The following is a 24491-nucleotide window of genomic DNA, read 5'->3' on the forward strand; positions in this document are numbered from 1 at the left end:
GTTTGAAATCGCTGGTGTTTCTGACGTCACAAACTATCTTGTAACCAATCAGATCAAAGTGTGATCGTCAACCAGTGGATCTCTGAGTGAGTGAGTGAGTGGAGGCGGGGCTCATTTGCATATTCATAGCACCACGTATAGCCTGCTACTAAATAAAGCAATGGTGTGTTAGTAACATTCAAGCTATTTTAAGGAATTAATAATTTCTGTCATTTTGGTGATCAAAGATGAGTTTTAAGGGATACAATTATTGACTACAGGAGAACTTTAAGTAAATATTAAACTTATGGAGTATGTATGGAGACTGGAGAGTATGGTAAACAGTATGGAGATTTTTTTGTAAACGGAATTATTGCAGAATGCATAACTGAGTTGTAATCCATGGTAAAAATAAATGCTGCGATTATTTATCACAACTTAAAATCCAACATTGTTTCAACTTTAAAAAGTATGTGTTCATGCTTGACTTAAAATATTAAGTTTAGTTTAGTTGGATATTTAAGTTCTCAACTAATTTTGAGTTGTTATAACTAATCACAGCCACATTTTTTACAGTGCATCCATACAATTAACATGCTCTGCTTTATGAAACCCAGACAATTTAATTCTACCTTCTGGAAATGTTCTCATGCAGCTGAAGAGAATGAGGAAGAGAGTTATTGAAACTGAAAAAAAACCCCTAAAAATAGCCAGTTACATGATCCTCCATTGGTTATGTCTTAACAAATAGAAGAAGAAAAAAGTCAACACTATTGTTTACTTTCCCTTGAACTGAGTGCTTTCGAAATATCAGCAATGGCCACATCCTTGTGTTCATGTTCTTATATATGTTCTAGGCCAGTGTTTCCCAACCCTCTCCTGAAGGACCAACATTGCACGTTTTATTTGTCTCCCTAATCAAACACCTGATACAACTCATCAGCTCATTATCACATGAGTTAATGAGCTGATGATCACGTGGGATAATGAGCTGATGAGTTGAATCAGGTGTTTGATTGGGGAGACAAATAAAACGTGCAGTGGTGGTCCTTCAGTTTGGGAAACACTGATCTAGACAGCATGTGGATGTTTAATATACAATATGCTACATATGTAGGCTATTACATAGATGTAAATTTCCCAGGGTCGTCTTTTAAACAAACACTGTATTGTTGTCATATGATAGCCTATCATATGCTGCTTCAGCTTCACGTCCTCCAATAACTTTCGCTTTCGTTCTCTGAAGCCCAGAACCAGTGGATCAGGTTAACTCGCGCAGAGGTTCACAGCTCACACACACTTCACAGATCTCACACACTTCACGGTCTTCGGTAAGTACAAGATTAAACATCAGATCTGTCCTTATATTTGCTCGATGTGTCGATATTACTGTCGAGTGACCGAGTAAAATCCTGGAACTGCGCTGTATATTTATTAACCATATTTACCGTCATTTCGAATATCGACAGCCACTGATGTATGCAGTCTAAATAATTCAAAGCTCAATGCTTGTAAATATGTGTGAAGATGGACATTCATCTTCAAGACCTATCGAATTGTAACGAAATGTCTAAAAATGTGTGTAGCTCTACGCGAAATGAAAATGAAACTAAACTCGATTCTCTTTAATCGCGTCAGTCTTTAAGACAACATATCAACGATACTGACAAAGTATGCATTTGACAACAATGCTGCTGTATACATTTTAACATCGAATTTAAAGGTTTGATTTTTGCCATAATTTCCTCTTCTTTTTTGGCGTTCACCAAGATTTTAAACTACATGCGTTTGAACAATAGCCTAACAATTTCCTATACCGAATATAATGTTTTTCATAATGCCTGTATGATGTTTTTGGTTGTTCATCAGTTAAATTACCGATTGTTTGAACTTGTCCCAATCAGTCGACCCCAGCATACATATCACACAAGGGAAAAACATTTAATTACTGGTAAAATAAGACGATTGAAATTTACGAGCCTGAGTGTAGTCTGTAGAGGTCCGCAGATTTGGAACGAGCTTGAGGAAAATCTTAAATTGTTGCATTCTGTCTCCATCTTCAAGGAAAATCTTAAGGAAAATTTGCTTTTAACATACACCTTTTGAACACTTTGTAAGTGTTGGGACTTGTGCTGGGATCGTCTGTTTGTTTGTAGTGTTTGTGTCTTGTTGTATTTGTTTATATGTGTTTATGGATTGAGTTTTTTGTTTGTATATTATGTTGTATGTTGTTATTGGGCCCCCTTCTAAAAGCTTTAAATAGCTTCTTTGGGGTTTCCCCCTTTTTTTCACACAATAACCATTCTATATTGTACTTAGTATGTGTCTTTAAAATGATAACGTGTGAAATAAAGAAATAAATGTCAAAAAAATAAATTGTAAAAATATGGAGCATTTACAATTTGTTAGTAACTAAAAAACACTAATTTGTCACTGGGTATTAATTAATCAGAGCCCAAGTTTGGTTGCAGTTGCTGTTTGGAGGTTCTCTCGCAGTCATGTCACAGGATCAGACAGTTGTGGACATGGACATTGACCCTTCACCAGTGAGTAACAGAAACTTTATTATTTATTTATGAATCACATACAGGTCTGATATAACCTATATCAATATGACAATGTCACATAAAGCAAATGGGATTTATAATTTAGGTCATTTTCAGTTTTGTTTTGTTTTTTTAATTAAACAGCACTTTTAAAAATAAAGGTTCTTTATTGACATTGATGGTTCAAGATGGACAAGATTATTAAAATGTTTTTAGCATTAATAAAACATGGTTCTTTTAAGAACTGTTCACAGGGAGGTTATTTGGGGAACAAAACATGGTTCTTTTGTGGCATCACTGTGAACTTTATTTTTAAGAGTTAAGGACAAAAGCAATCTAGAGTAAAGGGGTTAAGGTAAAAAGAAAAACACAAGGGTTTATAGACTATACGTTTCTCTATCCGCACAGCCATTTGGTAAAGGTGTTACGCTGGATGCCATGGACTGCATACATTTACATATTTTATATTAAAAGATTAAAGATATTAAAACTAACACATGTCATGTGTACTAAAGGTAAACTCACACTACAGGACTGACTACCTGCTCACACTACACAAAAAATGTTTCTGGTCATATCTTTCGTCACACATTTAAATCATTACAACACTGACGAGGTGCACAAACGGTCCCGGACAACAATGAAAATATTTTTTCTCACATAAGCTCAAGTGAGAAATTCAAGCAAGTGATCATGCATTTTTTCTGTTTACACCATCAAAATTATGCCAAAATGCCCAACCTGCAAGTGTTTGTGGGAGACAATCGATGTCAATATATATATTGACATCCGATATATCGGTTCCATGCATGCATGTCTTACATTTACATTTAGCAGACGCCTTAATCCAAAGCGACTTACAAATGAGGAATGCAGCAAGCGATTCATCATGAAGAGGCAAACCTCAGAAGTGCTCAGAATATGAAGGTGCAAACATTGCTTATAGCATAAGCTATAAGGGAGGGATTAAAGCAGAGGTCACCAAACTCGGTCCTGGAGGGCCGCTGTCCTGCAGAGTTTAGCTCCAACCCCAATTTAACACACCTGAACCAGCTAATCAAGGTCTCACTAGGCATACTAGAAACTTTCAGGTAGGTGTGTTGGACCTGGTTGGGGCTAAACTCTGCAGGACAGCGGCCCTCCAGGACCGAGTTTGGTGACCCCTGGATTAAAGGATAGATGTTTATTTTGCTCACAGAAGAGATGGGTCTTTAGTTGTCTTTTGTAAGTCGTCAGGGATTCTGCGCTCCGGATGAGGGTGGGAGATCTTTCCAGGGAACCGTGAACGAGAATGTTCTGGAGAGTGATTGTGTGCTTCTGTGATGGTGTCACGAGCCGTCGCTCATTGACCGAGTGTAGGGATGTAGACTCGTAGGAGGGAGCTGAGCCTGGGGTCGATCTGTAAGCAAGCGTCTAGAACTTGATGCGAGCTCGTTGAAGACGAGACGTGCTGCAGCGTTCTGAAGGGTTTATTGCACATGATGGAAGTCCAGCCAGAAGAGCATAGCAGTAATCAGATGACCAGGGCCTGGACAAGAAGTTGTTGCATGGCCTGATCTTCCTGATGTTGTGCAGTACAAACCTGCATGATCGAGCTGTTTTTAATGTGGTCTTTGAAGGTCAGCTGTTTTAATTTAGCATTAAGCTTTGTATCAGAATAAAACCTGTAGTATTTTCAAATTACCATGCTTCCCTCTCTCATATCCCCCTGAGACGAGAGATTTATGTTTTTTTTTTTTTTTTTTTTTCTGTAAAAAATCCTCCGATGCTCCTCAAAAATCAGCATTTTGCGTCATCGGAGGCTTTTTTGGCCAGAGGCTAGAGACTACAGCCAGTAGAAGGCGCTGGATCCGCATGTCTTCAACCCGTCCATAGAGGAGGGATCTCACTCACAGAATGTACAAATAGTGTCCGCCATCTTTTATTGGAAGCTAAGCTAACAGGCTCTTGTTCTGTGGAGAAAGCGGAGTAGTAGCGGTTACCATCCTCTTTTTCCCGGACATGTCCACCCGTCGAGATCGTGCAAAATGTCCGGGATTCGGCTGTTGCTTTCTGCAGTCGCCATTCATTGTTTACATGCACACCTTTGTTTCAATCTAACTGAATTCATTCCGATTGGTGGATCTGAATGTAGTGTTTACAGGAACGCTAAAGTGATGGGTTGATGTGCGTTTTAACATTGCTAAGAAAATTCCAGCTCCTCCGTGAGAGATATAAGACGAGACCGGTGCGTCTCACAGGTGCCGCTCATCAGTAATCACGCCACCGGCCTCGCGCCGTTCTCCAGCGGCCGTCAGTCTCGTCCCGCTCCCCGTTCTCCCGCGGCCGTCAGTCTCGTCCCGCTCCCCGTTCTCCCGCGGCCGTCAGTCTCGTCCCGCTCGCCGTTCTCCCGCGTCTGTCAGTCTCGTCCTGCTCGCGGTTCTCCCGCGGCCGTCAGTCTCGTCCTGCTCGCCGTTCTCCCGCGGCCGTCAGTCTTGTCCCGCTCGCCGATCTCAAAATCCCGGGGAGACTCGTCACGGAGACTCACTAGTAGCCTAGCCTTGTTGTTTAACTGCGCTGTTACCGGTAGGCGTGGCTTGGGCGTGGCCTCGTAGAGCAAGTGCATTCTGGGAGTTGTTGTCTTTCATCCACATGAGCCACAAATACATTTTCTGGCTTTTCTCAGTCTAGAAGGCTCCAACTTCAAAGATAATTTCACATTTCTACTACATAAATGACCCATTTTAAATACACATTCATCTTTCCAGAGGGGAAGTATCCCTTTAATCCTAGATTTCTGACCGACCTTGATGGGGCAATATAAAAATAAAGGCAGTCTAATAGTCTTTCCGGATGTGACAGGTTTCCCAGTCCTCGGTCCTCGTCATCAGAGAAGAAATGTCACTGCAAGAGGGAGGGGAAGGCACATACATTTAAAAACAATAAATATGTGCAGAGAAATCATTTTTAATAAATACTGCAATATTCCATTAAAAAACAAGAATTGTCCATTTTGATTTCATGGTGAATTTAAGATCTACTGAGAATGGATGTTGTTGGATTGTGACAAGTGAGAATAAATATTGATTTTGATTGATCAGCAGGTCTTTACTCCAGCAAGCATTGTTGATAGTCCAATGGTGGATTTGACTCCATATGACCAGGTGAGTACCAGTCACTGCAAAGCACATAGCAATGTATAGACAATTGTTTTTTTGAAATTAGTTAGAAAATAGAAGTTATAAAAAAGAAAAAAAAGTGTCTGTAAAATATTTACATCTAAAGGTCATTAATTAAACTTTGAAACAAACAACATAATCGCTAAAACTTTTTGATTCCAAAATATCACTTGAGCAATGCTTATTTTACTAAAAATGGGATTTTTAAATAAATAAATAGCATTTTAATTTTAAAATGTATTTAAATTATTTTTTGAATTGGTGTTTTTTCCCCCACTGAATGTTAGGACATATATACCAATCAAGACTCTAGACCAACTCAAACCTTCTCAACCGATCCACCACACAGTTCAGACTCACAGCCACAGGTACTGACTAAAGAACAGAAAATGACCCGTAGATAATGAGTCATGACACATTGAGAATGGTTGTTAGAATAAGAACAAAATACGTTGGCTATTATTGATTATTGATATGTAAACGGGGAACATTTGTTCTTGGTTCAGCAGATTCAGCTGATGCAAAACGGTCCATTTCCTAATGGTCAGGTGAGTAACTGAAATAAACAGTTTACCACCGCTAACACATATTTTAGTAAAATGTATGAGAAAGAACTTGCATTAAATGAAATATGCATGAAGTCGTTCTTAAAAAGATTCACTTATAGTTCATTGTAATTCCACACACAGTAATATTCTCTCTCTCAGGGTATCGGTGGGCTTGTCATCACTGAACAACCCGGATCCAGTGAACCGCTTCCCCAGACGAGGCCTGATCATCATCCGGTAAATACTGTTCATTTGCTCATTTAGGACATGGACTGTAGCTACTATTGAAATGCATCACAAAGACAGCTAGAAATGGGTTGGGCTTGAATATGTTTCCATTCCTTTTGTTTTCTATTATTTATGACTCAAATAATTTATGATATAAATCATATATCAAATAAATCATATATGAAATGCACTGTATTTTAACAGTATTTTATTATTAGGGGTAATTATTTTAGCCCTCATCTTTAGATTTTTAGGCTTAATTTGAGGTTTTGAATGATATAGGACCTCTGTTTGGACACAGTGGCCCTCATTTATGAAAAGTGCGTACACCAAATTTCCAGTGTACACCCAAAACCACGGTGACTTTGCGATTTATCAATATGGACGTTGGCGTACGGCACGCTCAAATCCTACGCCAGCTCAGGAGGTGGTGTACATGTCCTACGCACGTTTTGAGTTAGTGCTGAAATGCGCAGAAAAACAATTCCTAACACCACAAAACGCACTGACAAACTAAAGATATGATATATTATGACCCACTGTAAAATAACAACAACATAGAAATGATAAACTTCAGTGTTTATTTGTGTGAGTTAAGCCCGGCAGGTGCGCACGGACTGGGTTCAGGAATGACAGGCTTTCAATGACCAAAAGATAATTCAGACTGACAAAGTAATTAAAATGACATTCTTCTTCTTCTTTTAAATAATAATAATAATAATACAAATAGTAATAATAATAACAAAGACATTCTTCTTCTAAATAACAATAAGCGTCATTAATAATCAAAATCATAATAAGAAGAATATTACAAATTGTCATGCAATTCACATCATCATCACTATTGTACACCCCATTACATGTGACGTCATGCGAAATTCAACGCTAATAGTTTCAAAACGCGTGCTGTAAAATAATGCATTGTGAGGTAATTTGCTCAACCAACCAGCGATTTAAACTGGATTTCCACCGGAGAAGTTTCTCCTCTTTGCCGTCTTCCGTGTGTCCATGGCGTAAAATGAGGGCGTTGGGGAGGCGGAGACGTGAATATATAGGGGCGTGTTCATCTAATGACGATCGTTTTCAGCCGCGCATTTATCAAGGGCAGGTGTTGCGTACACCTGAATTTCAAAGGTACGCACAGCTTCATAAATCAGGCGGTGAGAGGAGTGTAAGCATAATCTTACGCCAACATATACGCCCGTTTCGACGCAAGATTGATAAATGAGGGCCAATGTATTTTGCCACTGAAAGCTGCTGTGACTGAAACTATAGCCTACCGTCATACTTCACTTGCTGACATATTTATTTTACCTGTAATTTCACAAAAAGTTAATTGATCAGACCCCGCCTTCATCAAGCAGAGATGGCCATCATGTTCAGGTGAGTAACAGAAACTTCCTCAACTGAAATCTACAGTTTAGATCTAGAGTTTATAGTTTATTGTAATTCCACATGCTGCGTTTAGCTTATTTTTGTAATATTGGTTGGTGGAAAAATATATGCATTATTTGTTTTGAAGTGCAAAACACACATTTAGACATGCTTAATACCAAAATCTACTGAAATTGGTTGGTTATACTTTTGTTCAAATTGTTTTAATTAGTATTGTATACCTTGAATACAGGTCTAAATTTAATCATGTGGGGGAAAAAAACTCTTACTTTATAAAGAACCAACATTGTTGCATAGGCGTTTCACAAGCTCTTGACACGTTTGAGTCGTTATCTCATTCCTGTCGCTCTCCACACAAGAGTTTAAGAGTTTCTCCCCTGAATGTTAGGACCTCTATAGATCTGCTCCTGGAGGTCAGTTCTCTGGATCAGGTCAAATCTTCCCAACGGATCGAACACGCGGTTCAGACTCTCAGTCAAATGAGGTAATGACTAAAGAACAGAAATTGACTCGTAGATAATGAGTCTTGTGGCAGAGAACAAAATAACAAAATACTGTGTATAAAACTGACCAGGTAAAAACCATAGACACTTGTTCAGTGTTTGGCCGCTGGGGGGCGATCTCAGTAAATCCGCATAACTCATGTGTGCTGCATCTGATAACGCTTCCTTCGGAGGATGCATTTCAAGGTAGGAAAGCATTAAAGCAGCGTCCAAATACAAAGTTAGTTTCACTTGATGTTTGAGGACAGCATAGATGCTTTATATTCTGCTACAGTAGACAGGTGAGCTAACAACAAAGATGGTGTCTGAAAGTTGCGGTTGCTGGTCATCTTGTGTGTAAATGTACGTTTTGTGACAAACGGTTTCCACTTCTGATGGCATTTCTAGCGAGAAATTACTTTTGTAGTAATTAAATATTCTCGTTGTTATCACCAAAGCTGTCTCTATTTCGCTGTAGATCATTAAACTGTTCCGCTGCCTCGGTTTCGGGAGCTGTCTTCGTGCTTATAGAGTCACAGCGAGGCAACAAGTCTCAAGTGCTGTCTAAGTTTCCCGACATGTGATGTGTTCGGACACACTGAGATGATCGACCCCCAGCAGTGAACCATTGCTTTTTCGGAACAGTAATGATGTAACGAAGCATTGTTTGGTTCACAGAAATCACGTGACTTAGTTTGATAGAACCTCCGAACCACGTTAGGTTTCGAAACTTCATCATTTCGAAAGCGCCCATCACTAGTTCTAGTGGTTTTTGGATCTTTTAATGAGTATAAAATTAAATATTGTGTCTTTAATGGATAAGTTGCTTTATTTTAAAATTGATAAATATATTTAAAATGTATAAATTGCATTTAAATGTAAAATTTAAATATTTTTTTTTTCTTCTGAATATTAGGACTTGTATACATCAAGCTCTGAAGATCAAGACTCTAGAGCAACTCCGAATGACACGAAGCCTCTAAACTCGAGGAACACAATGGATCCAACACACAGAGACTCACAGCGAAATGAGGTAACGTTACTGACTAAAGAACAGAAATTGGCCCGAGATAATGAGTCCCATTAAATAGCAAAACGCATTGAGAATGGTAGTTAGTTTGTTGCAAGGTTGTAGTAGGTTTAATTTTGAGATTGGTGGGGAAAAAAGCGGAGGAAAAAGGAAATTAATAGGATAATGTATTAAGGTTTTTAGTCTATATTGACCTTAATAAGTTCATTTATTAATTCTGTAATGTTACAGGTAGGCTAACTAACAAATTAAAGGAGGCAGTTTAACAGAGACTTAACTTTACTCCGTTCATAGTGCAATAGTGCCAAACTATGCCAACCTGGACAACAGTGGTTACATAAAATATATTAACATGAGATAATTTTTGATCGAAATTATTACTAGGGACAAATCAGTGTCACTGGATCTGGATGACACGTCCCTACTAAATTCGACGCCCCTGTTTGTTGCAGTCAATAAGAACAAATTACTATTATTGATATTAAAACGGATCATCTTTTGTATTCAACAGACCCCATCTTCATCAAACAGAGATGGTCAGTTTCCTAATGATAATGTGAGTAAGAGAAACTTTCTCAACTGAAATATACAGTGTATCACCTCTGACCCATATTTTAGTTCAATTTAAAGTTTATAGTGTAATTTCAAATACTTATTTTAGCTTGTTAGAAGAAATGCAAGTCTAAAAATAATATTTCTCCAAAGACACACCCAAATAATTTTGCCACTATAGGAATAAATGGGTAATTGTGGTAAGAGGGATTTGAACAGCTCGGTCACAGATTTGACGATCACATGTTATATGGCACATGCTTTGGTCATTGGTTTGATTCACAGAAAATGCAATAACAGATCAAATGTTTGTAAAATGTAAACTATATCTGGAATACAATGTAAGATAGTTTTGAAACATCTGAGAAATGTAATAAGCTAATAAATAAAACCTCTGAAAAATGAGGAATCAATTACAATAAAACTTTTTTTTTTTGATGCCAAAACATCAACCTCCTTTCCACACATATTGATGTGATATATTTTACTTTTTTATTTTAAAATATAAAACAAATGTATTATTCAAATGGTAACACTTTACAACAAATGTATTATTCAAATGGTAACACTTTACAACAAGTTTTCATTTATTAATATTGGTTAATGTATAAACTAATAAGAACTAACTTTGAGCAATACATTTGCTACAGTATTTATGAATCATTGTTAATATTAATTCATAAAAATACAACTTGTTAGAATGTTAGTTCACAGTGCATTAATTAACTAATATTGACAAATACAACATTTTATTTTAATAATGTATTAGTAAATGTTGGAATTAATATAATAAATGCGGAAGAAGTATTGTTCATTCTTAGTTCATGTTAGCTAGTAGTTAACTATTGAAACCTTATTGTAAAGTGTTAGCATTTCAATTATTTGTAACACGGTGCTTTATGTATATTTTCTCTGAATGTTAGCGCTCACGTACAGCAGGAGCTGAAGGTCACAGAACAACTCGGAGTGACATGGCGAAACAAAGCAGGACCGGCTCAATGGATCAGACACAAAGTTCAGACTCGCAGACAGAAGAGGTACTGACTGAAGACGAGAGTTTAGTCATTCATTATTAAATTATCATGGACTTCTCTGTCTGATTTAAATGTACTTTATGTATTTATTACTGCGGCCAGCTGTCCAATTAAATGCTCTTATGATAAAAAAATATAAAAATATAAAGTATTAATCAGGGTTCCCACGGGTCCTTGAAATCCTTTTTTTTTTTTTTTCTGGAAAAAAAAAACAATACACAAATTGAACACGAACATAATAGATACAAATCCTTGAAAGTGCTTGAATTTATTTTGTGCAAGAAGTTTTCTGGAAAAAATTAATGTGTAACGCTAATGTTATTTCGCCAACACTTTGTGGCCTACAAACTAGCTTGCTTGATTTACGTTAGTTGCGCGCATTTACGGTTGCGTTAAAGAACTTCACTGTAAAATGAAGTTAGCCCATGATTTACTCGCCCCCAAGCCATCCTAGCCTTTATATAGGGAGCTATACAGTTGGTTAAGGGACATTACACAAGTCTTTATTTTGTTAACACCTCCAGATGGCACTTCTCTCACTTCAAAAAATGGATTGTAAAGGCCTTCACTCTATTTTAATGTGATGTATTGCATTTATTGAAAAATAATAACATAAAATAAAAATATATTAGTTCTAATGGAAAAAATAGCTCATCCATTTTTTTTATAAATATTGCATGGTATCATAAAATCCCTTAAATTCTAAATAAGCAAAAAAATATAATTTAACAAATTTATTACATTGGTTGTCCTGGAAAAAGTTATATTTCGAGGCTTCGGTCACTTTTGACCGTGACGGAGCCGAGTGTGACCCCTAAATGAAGAGGACCAGAGGGTAAAGTCCCTGAATTTAAGGGCATTGGACCTGGAAAGTCCTTGAATTTGAGGTTAACCGATGTGTGGGAACCCTGACTAATGCTATGGTGTAGTTTATGGTCTGCATTTACTGTTCTTTAACATAAAATAGTTTATAAACACTACTTGAGTTTCTTTTTACACAGAAATATGACTGCATTCATAACTATTTTCCCTATAACAGGACAATTGTAAAGTTGTTAATGAATCGCAGTCTTCAGCACCACTGGATGTTGCTAAATTTATGATCAAAGTGGACTTGAGAGAACCATTTCCAGAGAAATGGAGATTAACATTAGAGAGAGCCCTTCAGAGCTGGTTGACAAAGAACCTGGAAGTAACAGCATCTGTCCACTTCGTTAAACTCATGGATGACCGGTCCTGTGCAGAGGTGCAGATCACACCATCAACAGGTGATATTATGATATTATGATAACTCACTTTAATACCTTTTCAGTTTAAATCTCAAGGATCCTAGCATCTGAAATACTAGCAATTACAGATTACATCCTTAGAAATAACCAGTAATGTATTAAGTAAAATGCTACTGCTTTCTTGGTGTGAGCGTGATCCAGTCTGACGTGATCTCATGAGTATTCGTGTGTATTTTTACGCAAGGCTTAGTTCTACCACTCGTACATTACATTTACTTACTTTTCATAGTTACTGAAACATACAATATTGATAGCACTAAAACGTAAATTGTGCACAAAAATCTAAATTTAACATTTTATTTGTAATCCAAATTTTTTTTTTTATCAATACAATTGTGAGGAACGGACCCAAATGCAAGACTTTATTAGGCAATCTTCACCTCTATTCTCAGCAGCAAACGTCAAATCCAGCACTCGTTATAAATAAAAAATTGTGAATGCCACTTGAAGGAAAGCCTGCGACCTTAGCCGAAAAAAGTGTAACGTCTGCCAACACTGCGGTACACAGGGAAGCAGACCAGAGCTCGTTTTTTTAATGGATGTCGAAGGAGTGGCTTAACTACACTGAATAAACCGCTTTTGTGAGGAAATAGCTTATCTAATGAATAAACAGCCCATCGCCTGATCTTAAAAATCTATATTTAGAGTTTACACCGAAAAAAAAAAGCCATTTTATAAGAGAAGTCACAGACTATTGCACAACAGGTATGATGCAGTTTATGGCATTTCTCATTCATTTCTGTTATACGCAAACAAGTGATTGACTGTCGTGCAACAATTCAATGACGTCAAGGCTGTGATGTGATTGGTTATCAAGTAACACATGAGCAGTTACTCTTTCTCCAATGGTAGAGCCACAGACGTATCTCCCAATAATAAGACCATTGCTGCGCCCGCATACTATCCGTCCTAAATGGCATTCAAAATTAGAATTAGTGTGTCCCAAATCATAGTACGTTGAAATGAGTCTTCCAAAGATTCGGATGGTCTACTTTTTCCAGTTAGAATCCGAAGTGTGGATCCGTGCAAACTCAACGGCTAATATTACCCACAACCTATTGCGTGCCGGATTCGATTATAACTACAAATGCGAATGAAGTGTTAAACCACAAATATGGTGGATGTGCAAGACCGACGGTTAAGTAGAGCGGTAAATGGGTTATAATGTGTGTTTTAAATGTTGGCAATATCCATATTATACGTTTAAGCAACTATCCAAACGTTAAAAAATTTGTTTTGTACCTGAATGTTACTTATTAATACATATTGTTGTACAAGTTTGAGTTGAGTGATCAGGGGCCTCATTTATAACCGTTGCGTACGCACAAAACAGGCCCTGAAAGAGGCGTACGCCACTTCCCATGCATAAGTTGTGATTTATAAAAACAAACTTGACGGGAAAATGTGCGCATCTGCACGCAAACTCTGACCCGTGCGTACGAGCGCTTCGGAGATGGCGCAGTTTGGAGACACCGATGGTGAGCTGGAGTTAAATGTCTTTTTGGTCACTTTTAGACCGAAAATTAGACGTGTACAGAATGATAATACAAATATAATTTCCAGAGAGCGGCCTTTATTTATCCAAACCAGTAGCCACACCAGGCGTGTAAAAGAGACGGGCGTTTATTTGGGACTCGGCTATTATTTGAAGTTTTACGGTACTTATTGTTTTTAAGACTGTACATTAAATGTACTCTTATTTTTTCTGTAGCTCTGGAAGTTATAAAACGGCTCAAGTCTATACCTTTGAACTTTAAACATGAAAAAAAGGAAGTAACTGCATGGATTATGGATGAATCATCTGGACCACAAAACCTGGACGAGAGCAGATTTTCATCACCACAGGTATGCTTACTTAATCTTGAATTATGGCAAAGGACACAATCATCTCATTGTCATGTTCTGTCTATGCTATTTTCAGCGTCTCAGAGCTCATTATAAGCGGTTCGGTGCGCATTATTAACGAGAAGAAACCCGTTTACTCCAATCACTGCTCAGAACATGAGACCGCATTACACCGGAGAATATCAATGTCAGGAAAGGCTGATTCCGGTCTGGGCTGCGTTTCCCAGAAGCATCGTGAGCCAAGTTGATCGTAGAGACTATTGGTGGCAATGGATCTACGATCTACTATGGCACGATGCTTCTGGGAAACGCATTCATCTGTCATCTGCTCGACTCAGCGCCGTTGTCTTCAGAGATGTGGTCGTCGAAAGAGTGCTTTGTTTGCGTTCCCTCGCGTGCATTTGGCTACCTACCAACTAGGGCTGAACGATATTCTGTTTTAACATCGACATCGCGATGTGCGAGTGAGCGATAGTCACATCGCCAGAACATGCGATGTGAAGGGTAGTAGCACAGTAGCACCAGCGGGAGATATTACGCGCTTCATGAGGCACGCGAGCCGCGGCCTCTTGCTCTTGCTCTCGCTCCCTCTCTGCCGTGCACGCGCTGCGCGGTTTGGAGCACTTGGCGCGCTCGCTCTAGATTCCTAATTCGCGGGCATCAGCCGCTATCAATATGCGGGAGACTTGGGATGTCTGTATTTCTATACTGAAATAATATCGGCATTATAATTATTGATTTTTCATATTTTGGTGCCCTACGCACAGCGCGTGATGCACGTGGTGGGAGCGACGGCGCAGACAGGCGGTATGGTGTAAAGCTGCTGTTTAATGCGTTCTGCTTTTCGGTTTACAGAAATGTTGTAATTTTAGAATAAAATATTAAGTGACCTTTTGTCACTTGTAATGTAGCTTGCTTATTAGTGAAATTATTAATATCATGGAATGGTAATTATTGACTTTAGCCTGCAGTTATTGCTCTCAATATCGCAATGTATATCGTTGGGGAAAAAAATATCGCAATGTTATTTTATTCCAATATCGTGCAGCCCTACTACCAACACATAAGGAAGATTTCACATTTACACACACAAGCTCGAAAGCATTTTCTGCGCTGAACAACGTGATCATTTTAACAACACTCACATTATAAATATTAGTATTGAACTTTTACAGTTCAAATACAATTATTAGTTTTTTTTTTTTTCATATCAAACTTCTGCCATGTCTGTAAATCAGTTGAGGCAGCAGACTAAAACCACTCAGTATTCTTCACATTATTTCAACAGCCATTATTAGGTTGCGTTTTTTTTTTTTTTTTTTTTTACAAGACCTCCCAGCCCATTATCATGTTTAAATTATTTTGGTGGGTCTGGAGATGGATTATACTGTACTTGTGTAGGTGTGTCCTGGAATGGAAAAGTTTGGGAACCCCTACTCTAGAGGACTCTTATTTTTTTTTATTATCCTATTTTCATTTTTGTTGTTTCTGTTTTCTAGTTTCCTGTGCTTATTTCTTATTTCCGTTGTTTCCCAGGGCTGCGTCTGAAATCGCATACTCTCTTGAGTAGGTACTTATTTTGAATAAGTAATTACTTATCTAAGAAAGTTTGTTCTATATACCGTATTTTCCGGACTATAAGTAACACTTTTTTTCATAGTTTGGCTGGTCCTGTGACTTATAGTCAGGTGCGACTTATATATAAAATTTAATTCATACTGACTGAGATGAACCAAGAGAAAACATTACCGTCTACAGCCGTGAGAGGGCGCTCTAGTTAGCGGAGTTGTTCAGAAGCGACACAGAGGAAGAACTCTATGTATTCAGTGTTGAGGAATGAGCTCTGGAGCTTGGTGAACTTGCTGACTGGTAACTTGCTGGCTAATGTTAGTTTAGCCTATTCAGCCTCCCAGGTATATGTTCTTTATGCTGTTGTGCTGCTGAATAACTGTTAATGTGTTACGCTAACATACCGGACACCTTCAGCCTGTTGTTCTGTGTGCTGTTGTGTAGTTGAATAACTTGCCTTTCCAGATTAAATGTCTTTTCTTGGATTTTGTGAAATAAATGCGACTTATAGTCCAGTGCGACTTATAGTCCTCTGGCTGCGTCTCAATCAGTACCCTAGCTCCCGAGCTCATAAATGATTATATCGTGTTCCCGAATTCGAGCACTGGTAAGGACAGTAAGGCTCACTACACATTGGGACACTGATGACTCTATTTCCGGTGACGTGACAACGTCCTCATTGTACAACGTCATTACTGGCATTTATGAAAAACAGCAGAGCTGATATCTTTCTGACATTACATGTAATGTTAAAGTGCAATATGAAAAATGCTTTGCTTATTATATGAGTGCAACATTTCATCCATAAATAAATTATAAACGTTAGCTAGATTGTGTTCATTACCTGTCTAGCGATGCTGAAATATAATAAAACAATGGTTTCTATTTTTAAAAACATATATTGTTCTCATTGATTTCTCTAGTTACCATTGAGATCACCTGTGTCTAAATACACAAAGGAAATGAGCAACTTAACTAGAGTCCTCATTTTCAATTGATCTTGGATATTTTTTAGAAGCCTTTAATGGCTAACATGTAGTCAGTCATTATATCATACTCTTGCCCATTGTCTGACATACAATATAGCCGGATATTCATAACATTTTATTAAAATACAGTATGTGAGCATAGATTAGGAGAGAAAACAGTAAAGTAAAGTTCCAAACAGTTGGCATATTGTCATCTGGCGACATTTAACTACTTTTTAGAATGCTTTAGCTACTTTACACCGAAAATAGTTGGAAAAACTGGTCAGTTCTTGTCTATGCTCATTTTGGTAAATGCTGTTGCATTTTGCTTATGTACTTTGTTTCTATGCATTTTGATTGTTTTATTGTCCAATAACATCTTTCCTCTGGGCTGTTATAATTATATGGTTGATGGATTCAGCTATAGAGTTAAAGCGATTTTTAAAACGATATGGCTATAGTTTACTGATCTATATTAGTGACTAAATTGCTCATCTTACTATTCCCTACCGACAGAGGGCACCATTGATTTACAGCCAAAACATTTACCTAAAGTCACCCAATTTGCAGTGGCTCAGTTTCACAGGATTAGTTTTACGATATATGTAAATGAATTGCTACTGAATAAGTCATGATGCGTGTATTTTATTTCCCGATTGAGCAACATCTGCGCAGACTCTTAAAGACCGTGCAAGTTCTATGGTGTTTATGGAAACTCATATGGAAACTGTAATTTTAGTAAAAGTGTTATGTACATGTTTCAATTTTAAGCCTGATTTTTGACCAAGCGATCAAGGGGCATGGGCCGATTCGATACTTGTCGCAAACGACTTTTTGTCTAAAAAAAATCCTCAATTATGTGGTGTCATAACGATTATTTTAATGCTCCTGATCACGTCCCAAAACAGAAATATAAAAAATGCTGCACGCTATATATAAACGACTCTTGATCGGGCTGCATTTGACGGGATCTCTGCGATAGCCAATGAGAGCGAGTAAGCTTATCTGACCGGATGTTGCGTCCTTTTATAGCTTAAACTTGGCCGTATTGAGAAATCACCCCTATACATTTTTTCTACTTTGGTTTTCTTCCCGTAAAACAAAACTTACGCCAGGAGAACCAGTTGACGACATCGATTGTCCTCGATTTGTTTTTCTTCTCACGTCACGTTTTATTTTGCCAGACTCCGTGAGATCTCGTCTCACTGTGAAAATGTTACTACAATCGACAGCTGTGGTCTTGCGGTCCGGACGAATCTTCTAGTGTGCATTCAGAGGATTATAATGCTAAAAATCGGTTGAAACTGCCTTCATATCTGTGGTCTCCAGCTTTAAAATGTTTGAAAATTGTCTAGTGTGTCCAAGACCTTACCTTTTATACATTATACATTGGGATACCAAATGATTGGCTGGCAATGCTCTTTCTGTCACCCCGGTAGATCTTCTCCTGGAGAGAACTCATTTATGACATGTAACAATAGTTTACCATTTTAACTCCGTTATGTTTAATGTCACTGTGGGTAGATTAAATAAAATCCCATTAAATGTTTTTAGGTGAACAGCGCTGGAGACAAAAACAGCATCAAGGAAGGTGCTGCAACTAACAGTGGACTCGTTGTTCCCCTCTATCAGTTCTGGTACATGCATCACGCTTACAGAAAAGAGTTGGCGCAAATTGAGAAACAGCATGGAGTCTCTATTAGTGCAGAAGTGTCCGTCTCAATCACACCTACCAAGAGCCCAAGCCCTGATTCTGTGTCTAAAGCCACTGACGACTTTGAGAAACTTGTTCAGGGATGTGTTGGTAGTTTTAGTGATGCTGCCATTAATCATAGTCACTTAGATTCAGATATTGTGAAGCAGGCCCTTCGTCACATCCAGTCAGAGGAGGCAAAGATGATGTTCACCATGTCTGCCGGTGACTGCCTGTTCTTTGGACCGAAGACTCTTACAGACGTGATTAAAAGAGAGGTTAAAGGAACAAGAATGGAAAGCCAATTCAATGACAAATCAAGTCAAATGAATAAAGACAACAACTTTTCTCCACAAAGCAGGTCTTCATTTAACATGGACACAAAGGATCTTCCAACTCATCTAGAGATGGACAAGGTTCATTGGGATCTGATGAAACTTTCCTATAAGGACCAATTATCTCAGCTTGAAATAAAGTATGGAGTGTCATTTAATGAAGAAAAACAGCAGAACAAATTAACCATTAAGATTCAAGCTCGATCCAAAGGAGTTCAACATATTAATCTTGAAAGTCATGCCATCAGAGCTTTAACACAACTCTACCAGAAACTTGCATCAGCCGCCGTCACCTGTGAACTCAGAAACCCTACAGACGCAACTCTTGTGGCATCAGCCGTAGAGAAACTTCAGCAGGAGCATCATTGTGTTGTTGCAGAAGATGCATTGAGTTGCTGGAGGCTCGTTGGACTGCCGGAGCATCTCGGTCCTGCCATTGCTGAACTTGAGAAGATGCTTCAGAAGAGAGTGTTTGATGACAAGCAAAAGAAATCGATTGGTTATTCAGGGGACGTTCCTCACGCAAGAGGAATCAAATGGAATCCGACGCCTGATTATGGACCAGGAGCGGTCGGAGGATCAGTACGGGATGAGGGACTGAATCTTAAAGGGTGGAGTGAAGCTGATAAGGGTTTCACTGATGATCTAAAAGAAAATTCTAGAAATGACAATAAAGATGCTCATGCTGAAGAGGAGACGTGTGCTATTTGTATGGACGGCTTCACAGACAAGAAAAAACTGAACTGCGGGCATGAATTTTGCCAGGAATGTATTCGCATGTCAGTGGAGAGTCTGGGATCTATCTGTCCTGTGTGCAAGGAAGTCTTTGGGAAATTGGAGGGAAACCAACCGGATGGAACAATGCGTGTGACAAGCAGCAGATCGAGTGTCTCTGGATATCCATATTGTGGCACTATTGAAATCACCTACGACATACCCAGTGGTATTCAAACGGTAAGAACATGTGAAACTGAATTGTTCTTAACTTGTGATTTAAAATTTTAAAAATCTCAATATACAAAATTAACGCACTTGACAGACGGTCTGCAGACCTTGTGTTTCCAATAAATTATTGGCAAGGGACGTCCAAACCTGCTCCTGGAGGGCCACTGTCCTGCAGAGTTTAGATCCAACTTGCCTCAACACTCCTGCCTGGAAATGTCTATTACATCTAGTAAGACCCTTATTAGCTGGTTCATGTGTGTTTGATTGGAGTTGGAGCTGAACTCTGCAGGACCAGGGGTCTATACCATGAAGCCGGTTTAGGTGGCTAGCCAGCTATGTTTTAGTTTGTGCCAACCCTGGGTTTTAGGCACCATGAAAGTGGTTTGGCTTTTAGCAGTGTTTATCGCTTTTATTTATAAACCAGACGTTTCTCTGATATCGGTGAACTCCTTGTAGATCCTTTTGTATATTTACATTGTTTTGTTTAATATTTTGGTACAGTAATACATCTAAAATCTTTTTTAGAAGAAGCATCCAAACCCCGGAGAGTCGTTTTATGGGACAACTCGTTATGCGTACTTGCCAGACAATCCTGAAGGAAGAGAAGTGCTCTCACTCCTGCAGAGGGCTTTTAATCAGAAGCTGATCTTTACTGTCGGGAAATCTACAACTACGGGTGCAGATAATATGGTCACCTGGAATGATATTCATCATAAGACCGGTAGATCCGGTGGAAGGTATGAGCTCATGTAAACTCTGCTTTAAAAAATTTTTTATCAGTTCCAGAAAAAAAACAGTAATCAAACCAATATTTGGGTGTCATGTAAAAACGGCGGTATATTTAAACTTTTTTTTTTTCTCTCTGTCTACAGTTTTTCTTATCCAGACCCTGACTACCTGAAGAGAGTGAAAGAGGAGTTAAAGGCCAAAGGCATTGAATGAAGATTTGATTTGTATGTTCCAAAAAGCACATCTTAAAGTTTGTATTACAGCAAAAGGAGTCTAGATTGAATATTAATATGAAGGGTTATGCAAGTAGAATATTTCTGTTTTTCATTTTCTTTTAAATATCTACTCAGAAACACCTCATATTGGCTTCATTTAGGGTAAATTAATATGCAATAAAGAATTGTTGGTAAAATGTGTCACAATTTATATAAATAAAGATAACATATTTTACAATGTCTAAATACTTTCCCCAGGCGTTTTATAAAACGTGTGCTTTTAATGAAGGTGATGGGCTTTCATTGTGTTTAATTGTAATACAATGTTTTAGTCTTGTGATATTCATGCTTAAATGCTGCTGAATAATCAAGTGAGCATATACAGTACAACGCATCTGTGTTTTTGTCATGATCATGTGTAATACTTATTTTATTATTGGACTATAGGAAACCTTATAGTAATGTGATAAGTAAATATATCATTCATACATATGGAATTATAAAAAGTACAAATGAATAGTGGAAGAATTGATTAATAGTTCAGTCGGTTTCATTTTATCATTTGTAGGTTGTCTCTAAAATTTGGCTTGTCATATTGCTTTTCCTTTTAAATTGTTTACGTTTCCCAGTTAATATCTCCATGTTTTAGCTCTTGATTTCAGAAAGAAAAACACAATTGCATCTCAGATCGAATTCATATGATAAATCTTGATTTTTGTTAAGTCGTGATGAAATGACACAACTTTTATAATACACACTGATTTAGAGTTCTAACTTTTGGAACAAGACATTGTAAACAGTTACAAATAAAACAAAGTATAATCTTTTTAATGGTTTGCAAGTTTTTGTTACAATTTCTTTCTATTTTCTCTTCTATGGATTAAAATGAAAAAAGGAGGAGGAGGACTCTGTGTTTGGGGGGAGTACTCTGTGTTTGGGGGGAGTACTCTGTGTTCGGGGGGGGAGTACTCTGTGTTCGGGGGGGAGTACTCTGTGTTCGGGGGGGAGTACTCTGTGTTTGGGGGGAGTACTCTGTGTTTGGGGGGAGTACTCTGGGTTCGGGGGGAGTACTCTGTGTTTGGGGGGAGTACTCTGGGTTCGGGGGGAGTACTCTGTGTTCGGGGGGGAGTACTCTGTGTTCGGGGGGGGGGAGTACTCTGTGTTCGGGGGGGGGAGTACTCTGTGTTCGGGGGGGGGGGGAGTACTCTGTGTTCGGGGGGGGGGAGTACTCTGTGTTTGGGGGGGGTGAGTACTCTGTGTTTGGGGGGAGTACTCTGTGTTCAGGGGGGGGGAGTACTCTGTGTTCGGGGGGAGTACTCTGTGTTCGGGGGGAGTACTCTGTGTTTGGGGGGAGTACTCTGTGTTTGGGGGGAGTACTCTGTGTTCGGGGGGTAGTACTCTGTGTTTGGGGGGAGTACTCTGTGTTTGGGGGGAGTACTCTGTGTTCGGGGGGGAGTACTCTGTGTTTGGGGGAGTACTCTGTGTTCGGGGGGGGGGGAGTACTCTGTGTTTGGGGGGAGTACTCTGTGTTTGGGGGGAGTACTCTGTGTTCGGGGGGGGGAGTACTCTGTGTTTGGGGGGAGTACTCTGTGTTTGGGGGGGGAGTACTCTATGTTTGGGGGGAGTACTCTGTGTTCGGGGGGGGAGTACTCTGTGTTCGGGGGGGGGGGGAGTACTCTGTGTTTGGGGGGAGTACTCTGTGTTCGGGGGGGGGAGTACTCTATGTTTGGGGGGAGTACTCTGTGTTCGGGGGGGGAGTACTCTGTGTTCGGGGGGGGGGGAGTACTCTGTGTTCGGGGGGGGAGTACTCTGTGTTTGGGGGGGGGGAGTACTCTGTGTTTGGGGGGAGAACTCTGTGTTTGGGGGGAGTACTCTGTGTTCGGGGGGAGTACTCTGTGTTCGGGGGGGGGGGGTACTCTGTGTTCGGGGGGAGTACTCTGTGTTTGGGGGGAGTACTCTGTGTTTGGGGGGAGTACTCTGTGTTCAGGGGGAGTACTCTGTGTTTGGGGGGAGTACTCTGTGTTCGGGGGGGCGTACTCTGTGTTTGGGGGGAGTACTCTGTGTTTGGGGGGAGTACTCTGTGTTTGGGGGGAGTACTCTGTGTTCGGGGGGGGGGAGTACTCTGTGTTTGGGGGGGGAGTACTCTGTGTTTGGGGGGGGGAGTACTCTGTGTTTGGGGGGAGTACTCTGTGTTTGGGGGGAGTACTCTGTGTTTGGGGGGAGTACTCTGTGTTCGGGGGGGGAGTACTCTGTGTTCGGGGGGGGGAGTACTCTGTGTTTGGGGGGAGTACTCTATGTTTGGGGGGAGTACTCTGTGTTCGGGGGGGGAGTACTCTGTGTTCGGGGGGGGGGGAGTACTCTGTGTTTGGGGGGGGGGAGTACTCTGTGTTTGGGGGGAGTACTCTGTGTTTGGGGGGAGAACTCTGTGTTTGGGGGGAGTACTCTGTGTTTGGGGGGAGAACTCTGTGTTTGGGGGGAGTACTCTGTGTTCGGGGGGGGAGTACTCTGTGTTTGGGGGGGGAGTACTCTGTGTTTGGGGGGGGAGTACTCTGTGTTTGGGGGGAGTACTCTGTGTTTGGGGGGAGTACTCTGTGTTCGGGGGGGGAGTACTCTGTGTTCGGGGGGGGAGTACTCTGTGTTTGGGGGGAGTACTCTATGTTTGGGGGGAGTACTCTGTGTTCGGGGGGGAGTACTCTGTGTTCGGGGGGGGGGGGAGTACTCTGTGTTTGGGGGGGGGGGGAGTACTCTGTGTTTGGGGGGAGTACTCTGTGTTTGGGGGGAGAACTCTGTGTTTGGGGGGAGTACTCTGTGTTTGGGGGGAGAACTCTGTGTTTGGGGGGAGTACTCTGTGTTCGGGGGGAGTACTCTGTGTTCGGGGGGGAGTACTCTGTGTTCGGGGGGGGGGAGTACTCTGTGTTTGGGGGGAGTACTCTGTGTTTGGAGGGAGTACTCTGTGTTTGGGGGGAGTACTCTGTGTTTGGGGGGAGTACTCTGTGTTTGGGGGGAGTACTCTGTGTTCGGGGGGTAGTACTCTGTGTTCGGGGGGAGTACTCTGTGTTTGGGGGAGTACTCTGTGTTCGGGGGGGGGGGGGGGGGGTACTCTGTGTTCGGGGGGGAGTACTCTGTGTTTGGGGGGGGGGGAGTACTCTGTGTTTGGGGGGAGAACTCTGTGTTTGGGGGGAGTACTCTGTGTTCGGGGGGAGTACTCTGTGTTCGGGGGGGGGGGAGTACTCTGTGTTCGGGGGGGGGGGGGGAGTACTCTGTGTTCGGGGGGAGTACTCCGTGTTTGGGGGGAGTACTCTGTGTTCGGGGGGGAGTACTCTGTGTTCGGGGGGGAGTACTCTGTGTTTGGGGGGAGTACTCTGTGTTCGGGGGGAGTACTCTGTGTTTGGGGGGAGTACTCTGTGTTCGGGGGGGAGTACTCTGTGTTTGGGGGGAGTACTCTGTGTTTGGGGGGAGTACTCTGTGTTCGGGGGGGAGTACTCTGTGTTCGGGGGGGACTACTCTGTGTTTGGGGGGAGTACTCTGTGTTTGGGGGGGAGTACTCTGTGTTTGGGGGGGAGTACTCTGTGTTCGGGGGGAGTACTCTGTGTTTGGGGGGAGTACTCTGTGTTCGGGGGGAGTACTCTGTGTTTGGGGGAGTACTCTGTGTTCGGGGGGGAGTACTCTCTGTTCGGGGGGAGTACTCTGTGTTCGGGGGGGAGTACTCTGTGTTTGGGGGGGAGTACTCTGTGTTCGGGGGGAGTACTCTGTGTTCGGGGGGGGAGTACTCTGTGTTCGGGGGGGAGTACTCTGTGTTTGGGGGGGGAGTACTCTGTGTTCGGGGGAGGAGTACTCTGGGTTCGGGCCCAATTTCCGAGCTCGGAGCCCTCCCCCCTGAAGGGGTGGATTGGAATATCCACTGCTGCTTAAATATGTAATGAGTGATTATAATCAAAGTATTAATCAATA

General features: G+C 40.5%; 1 protein-coding gene across 38 annotated transcripts; it reads left to right on the forward strand.

Moving 5' to 3' along the window:
• Positions 1 to 1032: 1032 nt before the first annotated feature.
• Positions 1033 to 21464, forward strand: LOC306990577 (E3 ubiquitin-protein ligase DTX3L-like). 38 transcript variants are annotated; one of them, XM_079597553.1, is made up of 16 exons: positions 1033 to 1310; positions 2451 to 2525; positions 5609 to 5668; positions 5971 to 6051; positions 6193 to 6231; positions 6391 to 6468; positions 7792 to 7842; positions 8243 to 8338; positions 9253 to 9369; positions 9878 to 9922; positions 10842 to 10955; positions 11992 to 12220; positions 13953 to 14086; positions 18178 to 19605; positions 20122 to 20333; positions 20469 to 21464. In XM_079597553.1, the coding sequence occupies exons 2-16, from the start codon at positions 2478 to 2480 to the stop codon at positions 20536 to 20538; spliced, it is 2802 nt and encodes a 933-aa protein (XP_079453679.1). In that variant the 5' UTR covers positions 1033 to 1310; positions 2451 to 2477; the 3' UTR covers positions 20539 to 21464. The 38 variants fall into 38 exon arrangements, with proteins under 38 accessions (XP_079453679.1, XP_079453685.1, XP_079453680.1 ...); XM_079597552.1 differs by having other exon boundaries at positions 1038 to 1310; positions 2432 to 2525; positions 5606 to 5668; positions 6190 to 6231; XM_079597585.1 differs by having other exon boundaries at positions 1038 to 1310; positions 2432 to 2525; positions 5606 to 5668.
• The last annotated feature ends 3027 nt before the right edge of the window (positions 21465 to 24491 follow it).

The sequence above is a fragment of the Phoxinus phoxinus genome, assembly GCF_949152265.1.
Source record: "Phoxinus phoxinus genome assembly, chromosome: 22".
NCBI classification, from domain to species: domain Eukaryota; kingdom Metazoa; phylum Chordata; class Actinopteri; order Cypriniformes; family Leuciscidae; genus Phoxinus; species Phoxinus phoxinus.

Coding starts and splice junctions, on each gene's coding strand:
- LOC306990577 (XM_079597552.1), top strand. CDS start 2,478: ATGTCACAGGATCAGACAGTTGTGGACATGGACATTGACCCTTCACCA. Junction 2,526..5,605: donor TGGACATTGACCCTTCACCA/GTGAGTAACAGA, acceptor TTGATTGATCAG/CAGGTCTTTACTCCAGCAAG. Junction 9,370..9,877: donor GAGACTCACAGCGAAATGAG/GTAACGTTACTG, acceptor TGTATTCAACAG/ACCCCATCTTCATCAAACAG.